Below are 20,849 nucleotides of genomic sequence, written 5' to 3'. Positions count from 1 at the left end.
CCAGTGTTCCCTCTAAGGCATGTGCGTGTGCTCACAAGTTTTTGTGAGTCCACTCAATTAACTTCAGATCTTGCTCAGGTTTAATTGGCAAGGTTCCACACTGAATGCACATGTGCACACAGTTAGTGGTGTCTCAATTTTTTTTCATCTCTGTGTGGAATGAGTTTTGTTCTGGGCAGCAGTATCAAGGCAGTATGTGCACATGTGCATTCAGAATGGAGCCTTCCTTATTCAACCTGAGCAGGATCTAAAATGAACTGAGCAGGCATCCAAAAACTTGTGAGCGTGAGCACATGCACATGCCTTAGAAGGAACAGTGCACATAGTGCCTTAATACTGTCACCTAGAACAAAACTCACTCTGCACAGAGATGAAAAAAATTAGAGGGACCACTGAACCTCACCCAGTGGTTTCATGTTGATGTTTAAAAGCATTGGTGACAAAATGGAACCCTGAGGGTTTTGAAGAGCAACTCCCATTTTTGAAGAGCAACTTCAGTAATATGAGTCTATGGCAAGGCTGCTCAACTTCAGCCCTCCTGCAGATGTTGGCCTACAATCTCATAATCCCTGGCTATTGACCACTGCGGCTGGAGGTTATGGGAGGAGTTGTACAAATACAGCTGGGGGCCAAAGTTGAGCAGGCCTGGTCTATGGTGACAGTCTCAGATATTTTACAAAACAATGTTAGTGTGTGGATGAACTCAGAAAGAACTTTAATTTGAAAATTTGCAGTGTTTCCAAGACTTTCAATTGTGCAACTATATAAATAATACTCGGACGACTTCTCTGAGTTTGAGAGATTTATTTTAACTACTAAGAAAAACAAAGGATTGTAGTCATGACGATTGATTTAAGATAGAGAAAGGTTCTGGATTTTTCCTGTCATTGATACGTTTTTAAAACAAATTCTGCCATTGTTTTAATGTGTCAACTGTAATTGTCATTAACAATGTTAAGAAAGGAATAATAATTTAAATTGGACAATAATTTAAATTTAATGAAAGTTTAACCCCTACATATTTTGCTACATCTTTCCAAGGAGCCAAATGGAAGTTAGATATATCCAACCAAGTCTGATTATCTAGATTCAATGCCATCAATTCAGATTTAGACACATATAACTTACATCTTGATGCTGCCAGGGCTGCTCAACTTTGTCCCTCCTCCTGTTGATCTACAATTCCCATAATCCCTGGCTATTGGCCACTGTGGCTGGGGATTATGGGAGTTGCATTTCAAAAACAGCTGGGGGGCCTAAGTTGAGCAGGCCTGTGCTTGAACATAATGGTGTATTATGGTAAGAAGTTTCCTGAGAGAGTCCAGAGAGTTGGTTTTTTTACACTTATATCCCACTCCTCCTCTGAGGAGTTCAGAGTGGTATATATGGTTATTTTTATCCCCACAACAACCCTGTGGGGTAGATTAGAGATACTTGAGAGATGAGAGATACTTGACTGGCCCAGAGTCACCCAGTGAGTCTCAGGGCTGAATGGGGATTTGAACTCAGGTCTCCCCAGTCCTAGTCCAGCGCTCTAACCACTATGCTATGCTGGCTTGATGCACTGAGATGTAGAGACGTGCACGGACCGCGGAGGCGCGGTCCGACGCTGGGGGGGGTGGCTCTTTAAGGGCAGGGGGTTGTACTTACCCCTCTGGCCGCTTTTCCCCCTCCGGTGCTCCATTTTCAAGTAAAATCTTTGGGGCAGCAGCGGTCCTCCCTGCCGCCCCTGCCCCCTTGTTGATGGTAAATGCAGAAGTAACTTCCGCGCATGTGGCCGCTGTTGACACGCATGCTGCACACGTCACATGGCACTCATCAGCGGCGGCCGCATGTGTAGAAGTTACTTTCGCATTTACCATCAAGGGGGCGGGACGGCAGGGAGGACTGCTGTTGCCCTGAAGATTTTACTTGAAAATGGAGCGCCGGAGGGGGAAAAGCGGCAGGAGCAGTAAGTACACCCCCCCCCTCCCCACTGGCGAACTGCTGGACCAGGCCACTTGAGAACCGGTTCGCAGGCCTCCAACATGGCCTGCGGACTGGTTCATGCTCATCCCTACTGAGAAGTGAAGATGTTGTTCGAGGAACAGGGAGTAGAATGTCAGGAAGTGGTAAGGGAGCAGATGAACAAAGTGAAGGGCAAGAAGTCAAATTGAGAGAGAGATGTTAGGGATAGAAAGACAAGAAGCTTTCAATGTACAGACTAAGAATCCTTAAAGATTTGTCAAAGGTGTACCAGGGGCCTTCTGAATGGATTGACTGAAGAGGAGAGAGTCTGCAAAGGGAAAGCTAGCTTGGAGGAGTTTGCTGGATAAGGTGTGACCAAAGTGTAAATGAGAGTTTTTACAATAGATGCAGTTAGGAAATGGATGGTTTTTGCAGTACTAAAGGTATTGCAGGATTTAGTAATTGCATAGATTGAGTGGGAGTGGCAGAAACAATATCAATTGAAAACTGCCCCCAAGGTGTGGTCCTTTTGAAACTATGAAATCCTGGGAAACAAGCTCCCTTTAGTGTCTATGAGCTTCCTGCCTGAGCTTAAGAGAAGCTTTGGGGATGATGATGTTCATTAGGACTAACAACTGTGCATAGAGAAGGAGTTAATTACCTCTGCCATGTGTACTGCAGTCCCAGTACTGATCAGCTCCTCGCTCCACCACCACCAGTTGCTATCTATCTACATAATTAATTCCCGTAGAGGGGATGTGTGGGGATGGGGCAAGCTCTGCCCCTGCTGCTGCAGCCGCAACCAGTGTTGGGCTGGGAGGGAGGAGCATGCGCCAGGAGGCATGTGGGGCGGCGGGCAAGAGGACGATGGGTGGCGGGAGGAGGACGGGAAGCGGGCAAAGCCGCGCTGCCCCAAGGAGGATGGCTGTCATGGCTCAGACTTCTGACTCAGAAGAGTCAGAGCAGGAGGAGTCGCCTGCTAGTGAGGGCTCAGAGGCACAGCAACAGGATTTGGCAAGGAGACCAGACTCTGGAGCTGAGGATTCGGAACAGCTGCCAGACATGATTTCTGAGGAGGAGGAGCCTGGGATTTCACCTGTCTTGAGAGGATGTCTCAAGAGGCAGGCTTAGTGGGAGTCACGCAGGCGCAGGAGATAACAAGAGAGGAAGCAGAAGTGCTGACTCAGGGAAGCCTGATTGGCTGCTGGTTCTCTTGAACCATATATATTTAGCAGTCTGACAATTGCTCAGATGCTGTTAGCAACGTCGCTGACCGCAGTCCGTGTGCTATTCTGAATTCCTGACTTTTCTGAATTCCAGTTTGCCCTTGTTTATGCTTTCCTGCTTTGTTCCGTTAATTCCTTGTTTCTAGTGTCCTTCGCTCTTTCATTCTTCGCTCTGTGTTTTTCTTTTCAGTTATTACTCAGTTATTGTTAGAGTGGGGTACCTAGTTCAGTTCAGGGGGACTTAATTCATTTACTATTTTCTTTGTGAGCCTTTTATTTTCCTTCGTGTAGCTTCGCTGCTGCTTTCTGTTAACTCACATTGGGAGTGCTGAAGGGGGTTGTAAATCCTGTTGGGTGAGCCGAGTTAACAGATTTACGACAATGGCGAGGTGGAGGGAGGTGGCGGTGCTGCCCTGAGGAGGAGGACGAGAGAACGACTGATGGCGGGAGGACGATGGTGAGGCAGAAGGAGGCGGCAGGATGGCTAGGCCCTGGCCCCCCAGAGTGAGATGGTGGTGGCATGGCGGCGGGGAAGGTCGACTGGGCCCAACTAGAGGCGCAGATGTTGTATTTAATGTGTGTGGGTTGTTTTTTTTTTTAAAGGTAAGATACCTTAGTAATTTATTTAGTGTTTATGTGTGGTTTGGTCCTTGATGTATTTGCAAGTAATTTAAAACCAGGCTGTGCCTAAGCAAGTAAAAACAATAGTGGTGAGCCTCCTCCTCCTCCAAAAAGAAATTGTTTATTCTTAGGAATTCCTTAATTTTGTTGCAGATGAACAAGAGGCCTTGAACTCCATCATGAAGGACTTGGTTGCCCTCCAAATGAGCCGGCGTCACAGATTGTCTGGTTTTGATAGCATGAAGAACAAAGACTCTCCACACTCGAACAAGCAGGTACTATGCTTCTGATAACCATAGCTTTGTCTGTTTTATGGATATTTGGATCTTATTAATTTTATGTTCTGGGCCAAATTGTTTTCACAAATGTGATTGTAGGAGCTAGAAACCCTGCTAGAAATGGTGTGTTTGAGTAGTCCTTGTTCATCATACCCCAGCAAAAGATCAGAGAATGGCACCATCCTCAGACACTGGTTCTTTTGGTATTGGTACCCCAGAACATTTTTTGGGGGGCTCTCCCATTTCTCCTTTGTCATGCATCTACAGTGAGGGAAATAAGTATTTGATCCCCTGCTGATTTTGTCCGTTTGCCCTCTGACACAGAAATGACCAGGCTATAATTGGAATGGTAGGTTTATTGTAGCTGTGAGAGACAGAATAACAACAAACAAACCCTCAAAAGCCCAGTGCCCAAAAGTCAGCGATGGATTTGCATTGTAGTGAGGGAAATAAGTATTCGATCCCTTCACAAAAGATGTCTTAGTACTTGGTGGCAAAACCCTTGTTGGCAATCACAGAGGTCAGACGTTTCTTGTAGCTGGCCACCAGGTTTGCACACAACCCAGGAGGGATGTTGTCCCACTCCTCTTTGCAGGTCCTCTCCAAGTCAGAAAGGTTTCGAGGCTGATGTTTGGAAACCCGAACCTTCAGCTCCCTCCACAGATTTCCTATGGGATTAAGGTCTGGAGACTGGCTGGGCCACTCCAGGACCTTCTTGTGCTTCTTCTTGAGCCACTCCTTTGTTGCCTTGGCTGTGTGTTTTGGGTCATTGTCATGCTGGAATACCCATCCACGACCCATTCTCAATGCCCTGGCTGAGGGAAGGAGGTGCTCACCCAAGATCTGACGGTACATGGTCCCGTCCATCGTCCCTTCGATGCGGTGAAGGTGTCCTGTCCCCTTAGCAGAAAAACACCCCCAAAGCATAATGTGTCCACCTCCATGTTTGACGGTGGGGATGGTGTTCTTGGGCTCATAGGCAGCATTCCTCCTCCCCCACACACGGCGAGTTGAGTTGATGCCAAAGAGCTCGATTTTGGTCTCATCTGACCACAACACTTTCGCCCAGTTCTCCTCTGGATCATTCAGATGTGCATTGGCAAACTGTAGACGGGCCTGTACATGTGCTGCCTTGAGCAGGGGGACCTTGCGGGCACTGCAAGATTTCAGTCCTTCACGGCGTAGTGTGTTACCAATTGTTTTCTTGGTGACTATGGTTCCAGCTGCCCTGAGATCATTGACAAGTTCCCCCCGTGTAGTTCTGGGCTGCTTTGTCACCGTTCTCATGATCATTGCAACTCCACGAGGTGAGATCTTGCATGGAGCCCCAGACCGAGGGAGATTGACAGTTATTTTGTGTTTCTTCCATTTGCGAGTTATCGTGCCAACTGTAGTCACCTTCTCACCAAGCTGCTTGGCGATAGTCTTGTAGCCCAGTCTAGCCTTGTGCAGGTCTACAACCTTGTCCCTGACATCCTTCGACAGCTCTTTGGTCTTGGGCATGGTGGTGAGTTTGGAAGCTGAGTGATTGCTTGCTTCTATGGACAGGTGTCTTTTATACAGGTACTGTAACAAGCTGGGATTAGGAGCACTCCCTTACAGAGGGTGTTCCTCATCTCAGCTCGTTACCTGCATATAGTGAAAAGACACCTGGGAGCCTGAAATCTTGCTGGTTGATAGGGGATCGAATACTTATTTCCCTCACTACAATGCAAATCCATCGCTGACTTTTGGGCACTGGGCTTTTGAGGGTTTGTTTGTTGTTGTTCTGTCTCTCACAGTTACAATAAACCTACCATTCCAATTATAGCCTGGTCATTTCTGTGTCAGAGGGCAAACGGACAAAATCAGCAGGGGATCAAATACTTATTTCCCTCACTGTAATTCTGCCTATTCAGGATTATAGGTTGAATTTCTTCCAATTGTCTTTGCTTTGGAATACTGTGTTTGTGTTTTCTCCTTGATCAGCAAGCAGGAGAACAAGCCATGAAGGGTTAAGTCTTCCTACTGCAGAAGGCAGGATTATTTAGTTATTTATTTATTAGAAACATTTAATATACTGCCCTCTCCGAAGACTCCAGGCTGTGCACAAAAACATGCAAACAAAGCAACATTAAAAATTACATTCTAAATTAAAAACTAAAGTAACTAACAAAAAACAAATAGATAAACTACAGGGCAAAAGCCTGGCGAAAAAGAAAAGTCTTCAATAGAGATTTGAAGATCAGTAAGGAAAGGGCTAGATGAATCTGAAGGGGAAGAGAATTCCAAAGAAGTGGGGCAGCAACCAAAAAGGCCCTTTCACGGGTCCTAGAGCCCTGAACCTCTTGGAAATCAGGGACCGACAAAAGGGCCATCTGAGATGATCTAACCGGACAGGATGTAACTGGATGGGAGAGGCAGGTCTGTAGGTAGACAGACGCCAAGTCCTGCAAGGCTTTGAAGGTCAGAACCAGAACCTTAAATTGAACTCGGAAGCGAATACTAATGTTATTAATGGGGCCATAGCTCAATGGTAGAGCATCTGCTTTGTATGCAGAAGGCCACAGGTCCAATCCCTGGTGTCTTCAGGTATGGCTGGAAAAGACTCCTGCCTGAAACTTTGGAGATCCGCTGCCAGTTAGATAGTACAGAGCAAGATGGACCAATGGTCTGACTCAGTATAAGGCAACTTCCTATGTTCCTCTGACAGGCCTCACTGACCACTCCTATTCCTCAACCTCCTGAGGTATTGGGGCATGCCACTCCCGTTCCTCCTCCAGGTGGAAAAGCCACTTGTTTGCTGGTTGTCCCCACCACCCCAGGGTCCATAAATGGGAAGGAAGAGCGCATATTGGATGGATGTATTCCTTGCTGAAGAGTACCCTTCAGAATCTAGGAGCGAGGAAGAAGAGCTATCTGAACATGATACCCCCCTCTTTCTTGTCCAAAGTCCACCATTAGCAAGTGAGTTACAGAATGTATTGCCTGAACTTATAGGGTCCTTCAGTGGAGTTCAGAGCCCACTCAGTAAGAAGAGAGGCCAATAACTGCTCTAAGCATCAACACTGTTAATGGAACTGCTCCAAGGTGATTGGTGAACACTCCAAAATTGCGTTCAGGCTTTGTATGGGGAATAGCGAGCTGGGGTGGAGAAGTTCCATATCAGAATAATTTTTGTGCAAAGCTTTGGTTACGGGAAAATGAAATGAGAGAGAGGTTGAAGTCCAAAAACAAACAAGGTTTAATGTAGGGTAGAGGTACAGTGGAATAAGAAATTTGATTAAAGCAATGTTAGCTGCCCTACAAATAGGCATGACAGAATTGATTTCTTTGCCTCTGTAGATACCTGTTTTGGCAGGAGCATTGTTCAACCAGTACTATAAACCAGTACTATAAACTGGCTCTCTGTCAGCCCCACCCCGCTGTTTCCCCCCTGCCAGTGCCCTCCAAAAAAGTGGCTGGGCTGTAGTGTTTCTGCTTGAAGTCCCTATCGGCGTCGCCACGCTCATGGTCGACACACGTGTGCATGGAGAAGGCAGGGAGAAGTGGCAGGGCAGGGCTGACAGGGAGGCTGCGCTTTCCCTGCTTCTTAAAGCTACCTCCCCTGCCCTTTGAACCAGTTCAGACGTCGGACCGAACCAGTTCACCGCTTCAGAAAGGGAGCGCCAAACTGGTTCCATACACATTCTTAGTGGTTGTGCTGTTCCTAAATTGGTACCCACAAAAGTAGAGCTTGTGGGGCGAAAGTGGTTTAAAGGCCTGCTATGAACGATCATCTTCCCATCTGGGATGTAGGCCTCAGTTTTGGATATCCTTTTGCTGCTTGTTCCCCTTCTTGCTGACAAAGAATGGAAAGTTGGACTTACCATGAGATTCCCTTCTGGTCAGCAAACTAGAGAGCAGGCAAATCTGCTAGTACTGGAAATGTTAGTGAAGGGCTGTGTGGTTTGCGTTGTTCCTCCTCTCTAGGTGTTAGAGACTCCTTTGGTCTTCCTACTTAAGTTTTCTTAAGAAAGAAACTTAAGTTTTCTTTCTCCTTTGTTTTTTATTCCTGTTGGTGTGAAAGATTTTCCATCCTTCTAGATTTGTTGAAACTATACAGGAGAACCCCATTATACACAGGGGTTCCTTTCTGTGGGGAACCCATGGATAGCAAATCTGTGTATAACGGAATATTAGGGCAATGGGAATGGTGGGGGGTAGGGGTTTATGTTCCCAGATGCAGAAAATTGACAGAAAATGGCTCCTCAGGGTGCCCTTCCATGCTGCACTGTGACCCACGGGGCCGAAAATCATGTTTCTTGCCTTCCACTTTGAGCCTTAAAATGGCTCCTGATCTCTCCAACATTCAAAATGGCTCCGAGGTCATTTCCAGTCACCCCCGATGGGCATATATGTGGGTTTAACCCTTTTTTGTCCACTTTCCCCCAAAGTATACTGAGTGGATATGCGAAACTGCAAGTACTGGACCTGCAAATAGCAAGATCTTCCTGTACTAGTTCCTGTAGTGATCAGCTACCCCTCCCCTAAGGAGTTAACCAGAAGTAAACCCTCTCTTGACTGACAGGCTGGTGAACTACAGGGCTCAGCCAGTCAGCACACCAGGTGGGTGGAACCTAGAGAGCTGTTGAGAGGAAGATGAGTTTCTTCGTTAGAAGAAGCTGGGCAGGAGGTGCAGGAGGACACATGCATCCATGGAGGATGGCTGCAGGAAGGTGACTGCAGCTCTTGGAAGACAGAACTGCAGGGGCTTGAATTCTTAACCAGGGTTTGGGTGAGTTCAGGAAAAAGGAAGCCTGGGCTTTGGCTTTGGGAAGTTTGGTCTAGGGAAAGGTTTGTTTACTCGAACTTTGTGTTTGACCTTTGTTTCTTTGGTATGTGCTCTGTATATCCCTGATACTGCTCTATTATTGTTTACCTGTAACATAACTAAACTAAGAAACACTAGACTTCGCCCATCCAGCCAGGGCATTGCAAAAGACTCTGTAAGCTTTTAAAGTTGCCATATCAGTTCCTTGCAACTGGGTAACCAAGATTTTTAAAGCATTCCACCCCAACATCATTCGGGGTGCTTTTCAAAGCATTTTTGTAACCTACTGTGTATTTTTACCTGTAACTAAAAGCTGAGAGAGCCTCAGATGGAAGCATTCTGTAGCATTTGAATAAAACTGTTTTTCTTTTTGTTCTTTTCTTATGCAAGCCTTTCTGAGTGGGGTTTTTAACTCAGGAGAAGAGTGGGGGGCTAGAAGGGGGTCTTACTCAGGTGCAAACACCTCCTTAGACGTTCAGCAAACTTCCAGTTTTTTCACCACATGTAGGCTTGCATATGGAGGATTTTTGTGTACTTTCCCAATAGTAAAATAATGAGAGTTTTCCCTGGGAATTCCACCCCTGAACCCAGGGAGGTTCAAATTCTGTAATAGAGAGGTGTGGTGGTGGCAGCCATTTTTGAACCTACCAGAAATACAGAAGAGTTTTAGGAGTAGCCTTAGCCAGAAAGCTCAGCAGGGATGATTCAGCATTTCTTTCCCTCACGTGAGCTTGATCTGAGACAAAGGCTATAATCTGCTACAGCTCTCTGCTGAATTTGTGTCCTAAAACTGGGAGGGGTCTCTCCCTCAGAAGGGGTATCAAGTCTTTTTCTACTCACTGCATCTCCTAATGGAGAAGGAATTAACCTTTTTCTCTCTTGCCTGTTGATCAGAAGGAAATCTAATGATAAGTTTTAAAAAACAGCACCTAATATTGTGATTTTTTTTCCCTTTAAGAAAAAACACAATGTCAGCAGCCCTACAATTACGAACCAGTGTGCTTGTGCAGCAGAGGACAAAAAGGCTCAGGTAAGCAAAGTTGTTTCCATTCCAGTATTGTTTGTTACAAATTGTGGTATGTAGTTAGTGTCAGATCAGGACTGAGGAGAGCCAGGTCCAAATCCCCACTCAGCCATGTAGCTTGCCAGGTAACTTCAAGCTACTCACTATTTCTCAACCCAAGCTACTGCCCAGGGGTGTTCTGAATATAACATGTAGTGGGGAGGAGAGAATACTGAGCTCCTTAGAGGAAAGGCATTTTCTAATTGTGACATATAAATACTTCCCTATCAAGGCCGTAGCTAGGAGAGAGGGGGCCCCGTGTTTGCCCCTCTCTCTTGCGCCCCCTTGGGATGAGGAAGATGATGAAGAAAATAGGGAGGGGTGGAGCTGGGGGCTCCTCAGTAGCTGGGGACCCCAGGTTCTTTGAACCCATTCACTCATTTATAGCTACACCCCTGTTCCCAGTCATCTGAAAAAAGACGCCTCTTATAATTCAGATGCTGGTGATTTCCTCCCAATCATGTTCTTTCCAGGTTTTTCCAAACCAATAAACTTGTACTTTTCTGTGCTCAGACTTCATACTGTACCCAGTTTAGCAACTCTTCCTCAGGAGCTAGATGTTACCCTAATTCTAATATGTGTTCTGGGGAGGTATTTGCAGGAGAGAGTTGGCAGGTGAGGAGGGGTGGTTTTAACTGCTGATTCTCCCCTGTAAATGCTTTGCAGCCCCCAGTTGTGTTAAACTTCTTTTCCTCTAGAATAGGCTGGGGGGAAACTGCTGGTGGGCCATTTACACAGGAGAATTGACAAGTAGGGAGGAGAGCTGGTCTTGTGGTAGCAAGCATGACTTGTCCCCATAGCTAAGCAGGGTCTGCCCTGGTTGTATATGAACGGGAGACTTGATGTGTGAGCACTGCAAGATATTCCCCTCAGGGGATGAACCTGCTCTGGGAAGAGCAGAAAGTTTCAAGTGACCTCCCTGGCTTCTCCAAGATAGGGCTGAGAGAGATTCCTGCCTGCAACCTTGGAGAAGCCGCTGCCAGTCTGTGAAGACAATAGTGAGCTAGATAGACCAATGGTCTGACTCAGTATATGGCAGTTTCCTATGTTCCTATGTAAGTACAGGAAAAGTTAAGTAATCTACCAGTGTTTCTTCATAAGTGCACCTCTGTGATCCCTGTGATCTGTGCAAATACAGTTGAGATTGTATGCTTGCCAAGAGAATGTATGGGAGCTCTCATATTACTCATTTATATGTGTAGAATCAAAGTCATGTATGAGATGACTGTGTATATTCCATAATGTGAAAGTGATCATACTTCTGATGCTTGATTTATGTGTTCGGTTTTTCGGGATGCATTTGTCGCACTGGCTATAGAACTGAACACGGATTGGTTTGTTAGATTAATCTGTGTTAAAACCATGTGTGTGTGTTAGTTAATAGCAGGGTGGATTTGATTTAAATCACTAGCAGGGTGGATAAAAATCAAAAAAATCCAATTTAAATAAAAAAAAATGGATTTTTTTTGATTTAAATCAGATTTTTTTTATTTAAATTGGATTTTTTATATTTTTCTCCACCCTACTAGTGATTTAAATCGTGATTTAAATCGTGATTTAAATCGTGATTTAAATCGTGATTTAAATCGTGATTTAAATCAGTTTGATTTAAATCAAATCCACCCTGGTTAATAGTGCCCCTGTTTGACCTTTTAAGAAAGTTCTTATTAAAAAATGATGGGAGCAGGAATAATTAGAAAAAATATTCACCTTCTGTTGTGCATTTGCGGGTAGGGATAGGGAGAAGATTGGTGAGTGATCTTAGATTATGCTGCTCTGGCTGCATCTCTTTATAGAACATTGATAAGTGGCAGGCACCATTTTAGAAGAGGCATTCTTTCAAACACAGCAAGGGAAACTGCTTTTTTAAGATCTGCCTGCAAGCAAAGCATGATTGCAAAGAGAGATCCCTCAGCTGAGATTCCTACCATTCCCCCACTAGGTGCTTGGGCCTAAGGGCGTGCTAGTATCTTGTGCAGATGGCAGAAATCAAATAGGCAGACTGGTTGTCTGGTGGTGCAAAGGTGTCTGCCCTCAGTGTCAAGTTGCCCAGAATGATGGAAGGCAGCAATTTTGGGAGCTGCATATTAGAAACAGTGGTCTTAGATTGGCCCTCTAGTCAATCTGGCACTAGATTGGCCCTATTACTCCTCAGACCAGGATGATTCTGGACTGTTGTGCAAGGCATCTCATCTAGGACTAGCTGCAGTTATCTCCTTCAGTCAAATACTTCATGGTCCACAGGCCACCAGTTCAAGCCTCACAGCATCGCCTGGTCACACACGTATGTTTGCACCTGAGTAGCAGAGAGGAAATGTGTGTTTAAATCAGGAGTAGCACTCCAGTTGTTGTTGAACTGCAACTCCCAGCATCCCCAGCCACAGTTTATTGTGGCTGAGGATGATGGGAGTTGCAGTTCAATGACAACTTGAGTGCCAAGGTTGCCTACCCTGGTTTAAAAATAACTGTGTAGGAAGAATACCAGTGGATATAGCAGTGGGCAAGCAGGTGTTCTGCATGTACTCTAACTCCCTCAGCCTTGAACTCTGCAAACATGAACAAACTACTTTGTTTTACATCTTGGTTTCAGAATGACAGCTGAATGTTGCACCTCCACATTCTTAATATTTTCAAGATGGAATGGCTTGTTAAAATTCTAAAAATGAATTACGTATGCTTTCCCCCTGAAATTTTTTTATTAATATACACATTTAATTTAATTTTGAACATTGAATTGAATGATAGTCCCATTTTTAGTGTGCATGAGGACAATGCCACAAAACTCTTGGAGCATATCCGCCCACCCAATTTACTGTTGTGGTTCCCAAATTCTCAGGCATCTTTCTCAATGAGGCCTACTATATCTGAAGCCTGCAGACTTTTAGGAAGTCTTTTAAAACTTTTCTTGTTGGAGCCAAATTAGATATGACATTGCATCATTCCCTTGGTGTACTTGCTTCTTTGCCCCAATCTAGATCATACAGAGGGGCTTTTACCCTACCCTGGCCATCTGATCCAGATCACTTCCCCTTTGTGTGTAGTCATCCATGTAAAAAAAAGGTATCCCCTGGCTCCAATTGGAGCTTTTTTCTCAGGGCAGGGATTCCCAACAGGGGTACTAATACCCCTGGGGGTACTTGGAGCCTCCTGCAGCTGTACTATTTGTTCTCTGTCTGAGGTTCACTGGCTGGAAGCTGTCATGTCCTCAACAACTTGTCTATTGGAGAAGGGGAGGGTGACAGACCCGCCCTCTGCTTGTGATTGGCTAACTACATATTGAAGCTCAGCATACCCCTCCCCTCATCCTGACTAACAGGCTTTAGAAAATGAGCACAGAGTACTTATGAGTAACTCAATCTGGATATACGATATTAAGTATCTTAATCTGGATATGATCTGGATATAACTTAATCTGGATATGATCTGGATATAAGTGTGTGTGTTCTCTCTCTCTCCCCTCCCCTCCCCTCCCCGCCATGGGATACCCAAGCTGAAGGTGTGTGATGGAAGGGGTACACCCGTTTTAAAAAGTTGAGTCCCTGCTACATAACAAATGGCATGTATATAAGGGGCGGGGGCTTGATTTGCTTGATTCATACTTCTCCAAAATGAGGAGTATAGTGAAAAGAAAGCTCAAAGGGAATCAGGAGAGTCACTTCGCTCCAGAATGCATGGAGTTTACTCAAAACCACAATACTAGAAGCCCAGATTGATTGTATACCCAAAAGGATGAAAGGTACCACTAAGTCCAGGAGGATGCCAGCATGGCTAACAGGTAAAGTTAAGGAAGCCATAAAAGGGAAGAAGACTTCCTTCCAAAATTGGAAGGCCTGTCCAAATGAAGAGAACAAAAAGGAACACAAACTATGGCAAAAGAAATGCAAGGTGACAATAAGGGAGGCGAAAAGAGAGTTTGAGGAACATTTAGCTAAAAGCATCAAGGGGAATAACAAAAAATTCTTTAAATACATCAGAAGCAGGAAACCTGCTAGGGAGGTGGTTGGACCATTAGTCAATGAGGGAATGAAAGGGAAAAGAACTGAGTCAGATAGAAGTGACAAGAGATGATGTTTTAAACTGTCTGGAAAAACTGAAAACTAGCAAATTGCCAGGGCCGAATGGCATCCATCCAAGAGTCCTCAAAGAGCTCAAATGTGAAATTGTCGACCTCCTTGCTAAAATATATAACTTATCCCTGCAATCAGGCTCTGTACCAGAGGACTGGAAAGTAGCAAATGTAACACTGATTTTCAAAAACGCATCCAGGGCAATCCGGGAAATTACAGGCCGGTTAGCTTAACATCCGTTCCAGGCAAATTGATGGAAAGCAATCCTCAAGGATAAAATTGTAAAGCACATAGAAGAACAGGCCCTGCTGGGGGAGAACCAGCATGGCTTCTGCAAAGGTAAATCTTGCCTCACAAACCTTTTGGACTTCTTTGAGAGTGTTGTCAAGTGTGTGGATAAAGGTGATCCAGTTGACATAATATACCTGGACTTCCAAAAAGCTTGCGACAGAGTTCCTCATCAAAGACTCTTGAGAAAATTTAGCGGTCATGGGATAAAGGGACAAGTATATGTGTGGATTGCTAACTGGTTGAAAGACAGGAAACAGAGGGTAGGTATAAATAGAGAGTTTTCACAATGGAGGGAAGTAAGAAGTGGGGTCCCCCAGGGATCTGTACTGGGACCAGTGCTTTTAAATTTATTCATAAATGATCTAGAAGTAGGTTAAGCAGCAAGGTGGCCAAATTTGCAGATGATACCAAACTCTTCCGGGTAGTGAAATCCAAAACAGATTGTGAGGAGCTCTAAAAGGATCTCTCCAAAGTGAGTGAGTGGGCGACAAAATGGCAAATGCGGTTCAGTGTTGGGAAGTGTAAAGTGATGCACATGGGGACGAAAAACCCCAGCTTCAAGTATATGTTGATGGGATCTGAGCTGTTGGTGACTGACCAGGAGGAGGGATCTTGGGGTTGTGGTGGACAGCTCGACTCAATGTGTGGCAGCTGTGAAAAAGGCAAATTCTATGCTAGGGATCATTAGGAAGGGGATTGAAAATAAAACAGCTAATATTATAATGCCCTTATACAAAATGATGGTGCAGCCACCCCTGGAGTACTGCATACAATTCTAGTCACCACATCTAAAAAAGGACATTGTAGAACTGGAAAAGGTGCAGAAGAGGGCAACCAAGATGATCAGGGGCCTAGAGCACCTTCCTTATGAGGCAAGGCTACAACACCTGTGGCTTTTTAGTTTAGAAAAAAGATGACTGCAGGGAGACATGATAGAGGTCTATAAAATCATGCATGGTGTGGAGAAAGTGGATAGACAGAACTTCTTCTCCCTCTCACATAACACTAGAACCAGGGGTCATCCCATGAAATTGATTGCCAGGAAATTTAGGACCAACAAATGGAAGTACGTTTTCACACAACACATAATCAACTTGTGGAATTTTCTGACACAAGATGTGGTGACAGCCAACAACCTGGATGGCTTTAAGAGGGGTTTAGATAACTTCATGGAAGTCTATTATTGGCTACTAGTCAGAGGCTGTAGGCCACCTCCAGCCTCAAAGGCAGGATGCCTCTGAGTGCCAGTTGCAAGGGAGTAACAGCAGGAGAGAGGGCATGCCCTCAACTCCTGCCTGTGGCTCCCAGCGGCATCCGGTGGGCCACTATGTGAAACAGGATGCTGGACTAGATGGGCCTTGGGCCTCATCCAGAAGGGCTGTTCTTATGTTCGCATTGGGTTCTCCTGTACATGCTGTTTTCAAACAGCAAACAGGCCAGGACTAATTACATGACTGAAGTCATGTCTAGTTGGGCCCTTAGTGGTCATTATCAAAAGGTTCAGCAACAAGGATTATTTTTATCTTAGTGGGTAAGAATCACCAGGGGCAGATGATTTGTGAAGCTTACAGCCTGCTCTCATGCAGAGTTGAAACCAATGGGCTTAGAATGCCTAATTCTTCATAGGATCAGGTTTCTAGTCTCTGCCACCTGCTGCTGTCCTATTTGTAACTCGTGCCTTGCTTTTTGACTTGGGTGAGAAGTTATTTTATTTATTTATTGCATTTCTATACTGCCTAGTATAGAAATTTCTGGGTGGTGTACAGACTAAAACATAATATAAAAACATTTAAAATTCATAAAAACAGATAAAAATTACAGTAGATAAAAACACACATTAAAATTTAAATTTCAGTTAAAAGCCTGGGAAAATAGGTATGTCTTCAGGGTCTTCCTAAAAGCAAACAGAAGGAGATGTTCTTATTTCAGCAGGGAGCGCGTTCCAAAGCCCTGGGGCAGCCACAGAGAAGGCCTGGTCCAGAGTTGCCATCAAACGAGTTGGTGGCAACCATAACCGGACCTTTCCAGTTAATCTTAATAGGCGACAGGGTTCACGATGGAGCTCTCAAGTACCCTGGACCTAAGCCATTGAGGGCCTTATAGGTAATAACCAGCAATTTGTATTTCATTCAGAAACATATCGGCAGCCAGTGCAGTTCTTTTAGAATCAGTATTATATGGTCCCTTCGGGTAAACCCAGATACCAATCTGGCTGCCGCATTCTGTACCAATTGTAGTTTACAAACTATGTACAAAGGCAGCCCCACGTAGAGTGCATTACAGTAGTCAAGCCTAGAGTTACCAGCAGATGTACCACCATTTTAAGGTCATTTGTCTCTAAGAACGGACACATCTGGCATATCATTCAAAGCTGATAAAAAGCATTCCTGGCCACAGCCTCAACCTGAGAAACCAGGGAGAGTTTGGGATCCAGGAGCACTCCCAGACTATGAACCTGATCTTTTAGGGGGAGTGCAACCCATGCAAAACAGTTGTGCCTTACCTTGTTGTCCCTTACCTTATCTTGTGCCTAGTATAGTGCCTTACCTTATATTGGCAGAGCAATGGTGGCAGGAAGATGAAGCAGCAGGGAAGAGAAGTCCTTAAAATTAGTGTGTCATGCTGAATTGGGGAGCTAGGTTTTGCCACAGCTCAGCTCTGGTAGTGGGATGGGGTTGGGTGGGGTTTAGAGGGAGTTTACGCTGGAGAAGCAGGAGGGGTCTTTGCCACCCACATGCTTGAGACTGCAGGCATGCAAGTAGGCAGAGGTAGCTGTTCGTGAAAGGAACAGCTGCTTCATCTTTTTGCTCACTTGCTCATGCTCTCCCTCTGGGTGATGCAGAATGGAATCCCACAAGCTCGGGCCACCTTGCTGTGCTGCCCAGAGAGAGGTGGAGGAGGTGAGCAGAGGTGGTGGCTGATGGTGGCTGGAGCTTCCTCTCACTTGCTCATTCTGGACAACTCTGCTGGGCTCAGTCCTTTCTGCCACACGACCCAAAAGGAGCAAGTAGGTAGTCTCCTATAAAGAGGGGGCCCCTGAGCTATTGGAAGCAGCAGCAGCAGCTGCTGCTGATCTTACAGCCTTCCCTCATCCAGTACTCTGTGCCATGGTGCCCGAGGGGAGGGCAAAGCCAAGTGAGCGGAGGAGGTGGCAGCTTCTCCTGCAGTTGTTCACCCTTCTCTTCTCTTAGCAGCACAGCCGGGAGAATGGAGCAAGTGGGAGTTGCAGGGAGCAGCTGCCACTGCTTCTATTGCCCACCTGTCTTCTCCTCTGGGAGGAGTTATCCGCTCATTGTCCCTATTGCTTTGGGCAGCACATCAGGGAGGATTGGGTCCAGTGGGAACACTCAGAATGAGTGAGAGGAAGCTGTGGCTGCTTGCAGGAGCCACAGTACCCCTGCCTTGCCCCCTAGCAAGAAGGATTTTGGCTCTCACTTACACCACCCCAGGATGGAGACGGGGTGCTACCAGCCTGGCTGGGTGCTGGAGGGCTTACTGCCATTCCTATAAAACTCTTCTCCTGCCTCTGCTGCCCCTTCTGCCATTGGGTACAGCAAGACTCGGCACCCACCCTCATTGCACACAGTGGGGTTTGCTGTGGCTGAGTGCCACGCTCCCACCTGGTGGGGAAGAGCAAAGATCGCACAGCAGGAGGAGTAGTGTGCAGCCCAGGTTGAGCAGCCAGGTAATCGTGTGTGCATTTGGTATGGAGTGTGTGTGATTTGGCGTACAGTGCGTTGGGGTCTGTTTTGATTAGGGATGGGCCCGGACCGGTCTGGAGGCCATTAAAAAAGCTTCCGGACCGGTCCGGACCTGGGCGGTCCGGTTCGGGTGGGGGGTACCTTTAAGAGCGGCGGGAGGGTTTACTTACCCCTCCCGCCGCTTTCCTGCGGGAAAGCGGTGGGAGGGGTAAGTAAACCTTCCCACCGCTCTTAAAGGTACCCCCCCCCAGTGCTGGACCGCAGTTCGCGGTTCCGTGCACACCCCTAGTTTTGATGCATGTGTTTGTAGTGGAGGTGTGCTGGGGACATTTTTGGGCCCTAGACAGAGCATCAAGAAGATTTGTACTACTGAAGATTTAAAGTTAACTTGGTGTCTCTAGTGTGCTTAGAATATGACCTTTTTATTCTGCAATTTTAATGTTTCATTTTATTGTTGTTATTTTCTGGCCATCTTTGCCAAAAGGCTGGGGAAAGAAGACCAATGGCTAAAGAAATGAATAGCCCTATCCTTTGTGAAGCCATCGCTCACCTAAAGAGCTCCTTCACTTTCTGTTCCTACCTCTCACCATGCCCTGTTCCTTCCCCCCCCCACCTGTTTCTTTGGGGGTTGGGGTGTTACATTTTGTTCTATAAGGCAACTCAACCTTTATGGGAAGTTCTGTGGACCTTTGTTCTTTTTGGGGTTCAGTTGGGGATGAATTGTGTTAAATTCAAACATGCCGCCTTATCTGCAGCTGCTATTTTTCTCACCCCAGAATCTTTGGAACAAGTCAGCTATTTGGCTCAGATGATGGTTCTCTGATTAGGAAATCCATTTGTCATTAATCAAATAAGAGATACCTGCTGTGTATCTGTGGGAATATGATTTGCTGGCAGGGCATGAAGAGGTCTCTTTGAACAGCATTCTTGACCACTAAACCTGCCAGACATTTCCTCCAGCTTAAAGTGTGTTTCCTGGCTGTAGAGTAAAAGCGAAGTTCCTAGAGGTATGCTTGTCTATTGTCTGTCCAGAGTTTTTGCAGCTGGCTTACCCATTTAAAGAGCAACGATTCAAGAGCAAAAGCATGCAAATCACAGCAATGCACAATTTTCTTCTTAACATGTACTTAGGGATACATGCTAGGTGCTACAAAGAGCAGAGAAATGAGGCAATCCCTGCCAGAGGTCATGTTGCCTTCCAGTAACGTAAGAATGATTTTCATCCCCCTTTGATTTGTAGACGTTTATCATAGTTTAAGTATTTATTTTTACATTTATATTCTGCTCTTCCTCCAAGAAGCTAAGAGCAGTGTGCATAATTAAGTTCCTTAAATCCCAGATAATGGTTTTCATTTAATTCATCTCAGTAACACTGATGAATCAGTTACATTGTACATGCAATGAGATTTTGTGCATATGGAGCATTACCCAACCTCATGAGTGTTACGTGTGGAAGTTGGCTGGCCCCAACACTTCCTCTCGCAATAACTGTGGTCGTCTTAAAATATTTCTGTTGCCCAGAAGACAAATCTATATCTGTGTGTTTTTCCCCTACAAATTGCTTAATAGTCTTTTTCTCTTATTATACACTGTTTTTGTGTTTGAGATTTTTTGTTGTTCCTGCACAATATTTTATGTGTTGGAATTTTATTACATATATAACATTCCCCATATTTACGTGGGCAAATGTGTATCCAAACTCTGGGACTTCATTAGGTTATTGAGGGGAAACCAGCCCCCTCTGATGTTAATGCCATTTGCCTTTACATTCAGAAGTGGGGAAGCAAAGGGGAGTGACCGGCCCTCAATGCCAGGTCTGATCCCTGACACTAACTGTAATAGTCAGCGACCACAGAGCCATGCAGTTTTCTTTGGTAGGATACAGAAGGTAACCTACAGCCTTCTTACAGTAGTTAAGACCAGTTGTAGGGAAGGCATAGGCTGAAAGCAGTCCCCGGTTGTTGTGTGGTTTTTGTCTGCTGCCACCTTCTGGTAATACAGACAAATGTCAGCAGTTGAAGACTGGAGGCTCATACATTTTCTAATTACGAAATGTTAATTGTCTTTGTGAACTTTATCTTGCAAGCAGTGCCACTAGTGGGAGTAGTATATTTAGCAAAGAAAAGGAAAGATTGTGCCGTTGAGTCGGTGTCGACTCCTGGCGACCACAGAGCCATGTGGTTTTCTTGGTAGAACATAGGAGTTTCACATAATTTGGGGAGCATACCAGCTGGGATTCGAACTGACAGCCTCTTGCTCCCTAGGCAGGTTGATTCCCTGCTGCACCATTAGGTGGCTTAGTCGTGCTGTTTAATAGAGGCTGAGAGAATTAGGAGAGGAAGAGTCAAGGCAATGTGTTTGTACAGATGTCCAAACCTTATGTGTTTGCAGACAATTGACTGAGAAGCTGGATATGTTAGAGGCTGGATTGGTGGGAGTTAATGTAATCAATATGGGATATTGGAAAGAAAACTTCTTTTTGGTGGAGAGAAAGATGAAGTCTACAGCCTGTTGCCCTTTAGATAATTGAGTGTGCTTTGGAAATGCTCTGTGGTAAAGTCTTTGATCATTTTGTTGTAAAATGAACAAAAAGTGCCTAAGCATTGGCAGGTGAACTAACAATCTCTTTTTTGGCAGAGTGACATCAGGATAAAGTTTGAACACAGTGGGGAGAGGCGGTAAGTCTCTGCTTTTTTCTTCTCACATGTACATTTTCACTTAATAGACTAAATTGAACTGTTTTTAATTGGGAGAAATGGTCCGTATATTTTGCTAAAACATCTTGGTTACCAGTAGGGCTGGGCTTCAGAACATCCTTAGCTGAATAAAGTGCACCAGCCCTTTGGAACCATGCAGGGGTGGC

General features: G+C 45.3%; 1 protein-coding gene across 1 annotated transcript in view; it reads left to right on the top strand.

Moving 5' to 3' along the window:
* The window catches only part of MAP3K3 (mitogen-activated protein kinase kinase kinase 3), an 85,444-nt gene that overhangs the window by 15,173 nt on the left and 49,422 nt on the right, over positions 1–20,849 (top strand). The window contains exons 2-4 of the mRNA XM_053266300.1: positions 3,948–4,069; positions 9,823–9,894; positions 20,624–20,664. Of these exons, the coding sequence (XP_053122275.1) occupies positions 3,948–4,069; positions 9,823–9,894; positions 20,624–20,664 (235 nt within the window). The remainder of the gene's footprint in view (positions 1–3,947; positions 4,070–9,822; positions 9,895–20,623; positions 20,665–20,849) is intronic.

The sequence above is a fragment of the Hemicordylus capensis genome, chromosome 6 (genome assembly GCF_027244095.1).
Source record: "Hemicordylus capensis ecotype Gifberg chromosome 6, rHemCap1.1.pri, whole genome shotgun sequence".
In the NCBI taxonomy this organism is placed as follows: Eukaryota; Metazoa; Chordata; class Lepidosauria; order Squamata; family Cordylidae; genus Hemicordylus; species Hemicordylus capensis.
Note: the sequence above shows the minus strand (reverse complement) of the source record. Positions and strands in the feature narration are given on the sequence as shown.